The 5,851-nt window shown below is 42.7% G+C and overlaps 1 protein-coding gene across 1 annotated transcript in view; it reads left to right on the top strand.

Annotated features, from left to right (window-relative positions):
- Nucleotides 1–2,071: 2,071 nt before the first annotated feature.
- LOC126390465 (hemicentin-2-like) overlaps nt 2,072–5,851 on the top strand; it is a 93,045-nt gene continuing 89,265 nt past the window's right edge. The window contains exon 1 of the mRNA XM_050044784.1: nt 2,072–2,207. Within this exon, the coding sequence (XP_049900741.1) occupies nt 2,108–2,207 (100 nt within the window). The 5' untranslated portion in view covers nt 2,072–2,107. The remainder of the gene's footprint in view (nt 2,208–5,851) is intronic.

Here is a 5,851-nt window from a genome sequence, read left to right as displayed (position 1 = left end):
ATATATTGAGCACTGGGTGCCGCTGCTGTTACATGTTATTACATTATTATGCATTATTTTTTGTTTTTGATTGAGCTGATCACCTGCTGTACTATGTAACTTAAAATAAAAGTCTGTACTAATAGTCTTATATTTTATAAGTCAATGAATCAATAAGATTTACACAGGTAAGCATTATGAACAAAATCCGGGGGGGGGGGGGGGGGGGGGCGCCTGTAATGTGTCTGCATACCCCTCAGAAAGTAGGTAGTTGTGCCCCTGGCTGTATGTGTGATTAGAAAAGAGCAGTGGAACATTTGTTCAAAAATGATATTTTTTGTTTTTATGGAAAGGGTATAGCACCAGAAAAGTACCGTTGGGCTAGATCCCATGCTAACTGAGGGGCCGGACACATGCCACCTTTTTCGCACCCTCATATTCTTNGGGGGGGGGGGGGGGCGCCTGTAATGTGTCTGCATACCCCTCAGAAAGTAGGTAGTTGTGCCCCTGGCTGTATGTGTGATTAGAAAAGAGCAGTGGAACATTTGTTCAAAAATGATATTTTTTGTTTTTATGGAAAGGGTATAGCACCAGAAAAGTACCGTTGGGCTAGATCCCATGCTAACTGAGGGGCCGGACACATGCCACCTTTTTCGCACCCTCATATTCTTTTTTTTTTTTAATGTAGACACGCAGCACACATGCTCAAACACCAGAGCGACGCAGTTGCTGTGGGCTCACGTTCATGAGTGCCTAATTTTCAGGGTGCGACGGCTGTGCCCTGAGATTAAACAGAGTTCGGCTTTTAGAACGCAGTAGTGCACGTTGCATGTCATGTGACGAGGACCAACCAATCACAGCCGACAGATATCTTTCCCTTTATCTGTAAATATCAGTCAGTGATAAAAATGGAGAAGAAGTTGATCATTTTGGTGCAGGGCTGCCAGAGCTTTACATCAGTCCCACAGACAATAGGCCGACACACAAACAGCGCCTGAAAGAAGATCAGCTCTGCACTCAGGATCTCAGGTAAACGGGCTATGACACCGTGCTTGTTGAGGTTGCTTAGCAACCTCAGACGCGTTGCCACCGCAGTTTTGAAAGCTGGCACAGAAAAGGCACAAGAGTAGCACCCAGCGCAGACCTTACTTTTTCCAGGCAGTTGAAGTCATGGCGTGTGTACGGGCCCTTTGGCTGCAGACCTAACCTGGTCTGGGCCAGGTTTTTTTTTTTTCTTTTGCATCAGTGTGTGTGTGTGTGTGTCCCTACCTGACCTACTGCCTCCTTTTTTCCTGGTGCCACCTGCCCCATTGTCCCAATGTATCTGACTTCCTACAACTGTGAGTGTTTGGGGTCCATCCTCACGTATCCAGCTCTCCAGCTGCAGGTGACCAGAATAAGACTAAGAGCTGAAGTGTCACAGCAGCTGCAGGTCATCTTTCCACATGTGGTTCAAGAGCGGAGAGAAAATGATGCAGGTAACCTTGTCTTATGCAGGCCAGTCCTACTGGATAGGGATAGTGCACCCAAAAATGAAAATTCAGCCATTATCTACTCACCCTCATGCTGAGGAAGGCTCTGGTGAAGTTTTAGAGTCCTCACATCCCTTGCGGAGATCGGCGGGGGGAGCGGCCCCGACATAAGAAGTTTTTTCGAAAAACGTCATATGAACTCTGTTTTTAGCCTCACTGTAGCCTGTAGCTCTGACTGCTTCTCTGTGCTCCCCCCGCCGATCTCCGCAAGGGATGTGAGGACTCTAAAACTTCACCAGAGCGTTCCTCAGCATGAGGCTGAATTTTCATTTTTGGGTGCACTATCCCGTGTGTGAGTTGACTCCACTGTAGCTTTATGCGAACTGATAAACCTCTACCAGAGGTAACACCAGGATGTGTACTTCTAAATATGTATAACCATTCAAACACCCAGTTTTAGTGAGAAAGCTCTTGTCTTAAAGTTTAAACTGGTTGTTTTCTCCTCCAGTCAGACAGTTACTAACTTCATGCATACTAATAACATTAAGAGGAAGGAAGTGTGCCTACTTTAACAACTTCTGCATTCTGCTTACTGTGCTGACCACGGAGGAACATTACCTTTTTCAGACTGCATCTTCGACCGTGTTCACCTGTTGATGTGTTTTATGTTCTCTGAAGTCACGCAGATAAGAGGAGCAGCGATGAGTTTAACTGCAGCAGCGAGTGGATTTGTTGTCTTCCTTCTCTCTGTGCCAGGTACTGTATATTTATATTTACACTGGCGGGCATTTAGTACACTTGCTGGAGCCATATGTTTGATTTGTGTGAAATGTAATATGCCTAGGTGGCTTATATCACAGGCTGAGGCAGGCCATGGTGTTTAAGTACCTCCCAGTAAGCACAGGTGTTGCTGATGTAGGGAGGCAAACAGTTTTCGACGGCTTGGCTGCTTCTCAGCTGCAGATCATCTTTAGAATAGGAGTCTTGCATATTTTTTCTGTGTGACGTTTATGGTTTTGAACAAAAATAGACAGTGGTCATATTGGTATAAAACCAGCCTTTTAAAAAATGTATCTATTTTTATTATTATAATTCTTAACTCAACCCTGCTAATTCGCATTTCAAAATAAAAGCCCGCTGACATCGTTTCTGTAAATCCTGTGAATCCCTTCATTGTTAACACAAGGCTTTTTATTGTGAAATATTTGCACGACTATGTTGTTGACAATGCAGTGGCTCGCACGGCTCCATAAATACATGGAGTATTGGATTTTAAATGTGTAAATACAGTAGTTACATGAGCAGGCAGCTCTGCAGCAGCACCGCAGCAATGTTGTCTGTGTTAACACCACATGTGTGACCCACAGCAGTTTAGCAAAGTAGCCGCCACACACTTCTCATGCAGGCAGTGTGGCCTGGGCATTGTAGCATCAGATCTGATACATGTTTTCACACATGCAGCATCTCCCTGCATCCCTTTACCTGACCATTTAAGTGGTGTGTATCATTGCATAATAATGCTAGTGCTGTTTCAATTATCTGTATAACTGAGCGTGTCAGTGGTTCATCTGAATGATTCAGTAACTTAAGTGTTAATATGCAAATGTAGGCTATGTACGTTCTGAGAAATAGGAACCAGACTTTGCCGAATCATTTCTTAACTTGCAGACGACTGTGTTTTTTTCGCTTCTCCGTGCGATTATCTGCCTTTAGATATCTAAATACGTACAGTAGCAGCCAAGTGTCAGTGCATGTTCACACTTCTGTTCTGCATTTCTCTTAAATGTTTTTTTAATCTCTGCGTGAATCTCACCACAGTGAGCACAGAGGAAACAGAACAGGAAAAAACTACTGCTCATAAAAATAAAAATGTAACTCTGTCCCTCAAAGCTGCATGTCTGATCACTAAGCACACACTTTGCATGTGGACTTTTCCATGTCTGTGTTCACCGTGGCCCAATGCATAGATAACATCATAAATGTCATAAATGTAATTAACAGCATGAGTTTAAAAACGCATAAAAAATTCTAGCTGCTGTGCAGCAATGGTCGGGGCCGGGCAATTTTAGGCAATTTTAGGCAAATTTAGGCAATTCTGAGCAACAAGAGGCAGAATAGGAAGACAACAAGAAAGTTTCCATTACACTCCATAAGTGGAAAAACTGCTCTATTTTTATTGACAGCAATGGTTCACATGAGGACAGAATTCAAGATGCTGTCAAAAATTCTGATATTTGCCAAACATCATCCACCCTGACTCCAAAATTTTGTTAATTTTTTTTCATGAACATTGAAAACTTATTTAGCAAGAATTTGCAAGTATGTGTTTACAGTACTGTTTACAGTCAAACATCTTGATGCACTGTAGGCTCAATTTTTAATTAATCAAAAATCTGTGAGGACACTTTGTGGAGGACAGTCTGAAGATGCTCTGTAGCAAGTTTGGTGTCAATTGAGCAAAGATTGTGGGAGGAGATAGCTTTAAGAAGTTTTACAGTTTTTGAAAAAAACAGTGATAGACTTCATAATTTGCATTAAGTTTAAATATACAAAAGTTTCTTCAGTATTGGGGCTACATTTTGGTGAAAGCTGCAAAGCTGTAGAACATACGGTTGATTTATTGTGAATTTTCAAAATTTTGAACTTTAGACGCTTGCTGTAGCGCCACCATCAGGACTATTGGCTTGTTTGGTGATTTTTCACGCATGGGAAGTAGGATTGAAGACGAAGAAGAAGAAGAAGAAGAAGAAGAAGACTGCCTGCCCGGACCTTAATCTTACTATATAACGACGAAAACTCTGTCTGTGTGTCTGTTCCACGTTGTCCTCCTCACTGACTTGGTCAATCCATGTGAAATTTGGCACAGTGGTAGAGGGTCATGGGAGGATGCCAATGAAGCAATATTACATCAATTGGCCAAAGGGGGGCGCTATAGCAACCGACTGAAATTGAATCTTTGAATGGGCATATCTCATGCCCCGTATGTCGTAGAGACATGAAACATTGCACAGAGATGCCTCTCCTCATGAGGAACACATTTGCCTCAAGAACCCATAACTTCCGGTTATATAGATTTTCCACCATTTTGAATTTTTTGAAAAACACTTCAAATGGATCTCTTCCTAGGAAGTTTGAGCGATCTGCACGAAACTGGGTGAACATAATCTAGGGACCAATATCTAAAGTTCCCTCTTGGCAAAAGTTGGAAAACTTACTAAAACTGAGCTTCTACAGTGCCTTGAAAAAGTATTCATACCCCTTGAACTTTTTCACATTTTGCCACCTTACAACCACAAACTTTAATGTTTTTTATTGAGATTTTATGTGATCAACCAACACAAAGTAGCACATAATTGTAAAGTGGAACGGAAATGATACATAGTTTAAAAATTTTAAGCAAATAAAAATCTGAAAAATGTGATGTGCATTTGTATTCAGCCCCCTTGCGTCAATACTTTGTAGAGCCACCTTTCGCTGCAATTACAGCTGCAAGTCTTTTGGGGTATGTCTCTACCAGCTTTGCACATCTTGACACTGAAATTTTTGCCCATTCTTCTTTGCAAAATAGCTCAAGCTCAGCCAGATTGGATGGAGAGCGTCTGTGAACAGTAATTTCCAAGTCTTGCCACAGATGCTCAATGGGATTTAGGTCTGGACTTTGACTGGGCCATTCTAACACATGAATATTCTTTGATCTAAACCATTCCATTGTAGCTCTGGCTTTATGTTTAGGGTCATTGTCTTGCTGGAAGATGAACCTCCTTCCCAGTCTCAAGTCTTTTGCAGCCTCCAACAGGTTTTCTTCCAGGATTGCCCTATTTAGCTCCATCCAACTTCCCATCAACTCTGACCAGCTTCCCTGTCCCTGCTGAAGAAAAGCATCCCCACAGCATGATGTTGCCACCATCATGTTTCACAGTGGGGATGGTGTGTTCAGGGTGATGAGCAGTGTTAGTTTTCCGCCACACATAGCGCTTTGCATTTAGGCCAAAAATTTCAACTTTGGTCTCATCTGACCAAAGCACCTTCTTCCACATGTTTGCTGTGTCCCCTACATGGCTTGTGGCAAACTGCAAACGGGACTTCTTATGCCTTTCTTTCAACAATGGCTTTCTTCTTGCCACTCTTCTATAAAGGCCAGATTTGTGGAGTGCATGACTTATAGTTGTCCTGTGGACAGATTCTCCCACCTGAGCTGTGGATTTCTGCAGCTCCTCCAGAGTGACCATGGGCCTCTTGGCTGCTTCTCTGACCAGTGCTCTCCTCGCTCGCTCTGTCAGTTTAGGTGGACGGCCATGTCTTGGTAGGTTTGCAGTTGTGCCATACTTTTTCCATTTTTGGATGATGGATTGTACAGTGCTCCTTGAGATGTTCAAAGCTTGGGATATTTTTTTATAACC

This window comes from Epinephelus moara, chromosome 5, assembly GCF_006386435.1.
Source record: "Epinephelus moara isolate mb chromosome 5, YSFRI_EMoa_1.0, whole genome shotgun sequence".
In the NCBI taxonomy this organism is placed as follows: domain Eukaryota; kingdom Metazoa; phylum Chordata; class Actinopteri; order Perciformes; family Serranidae; genus Epinephelus; species Epinephelus moara.
This window is presented reverse-complemented; position numbering and strand designations above follow the sequence as displayed.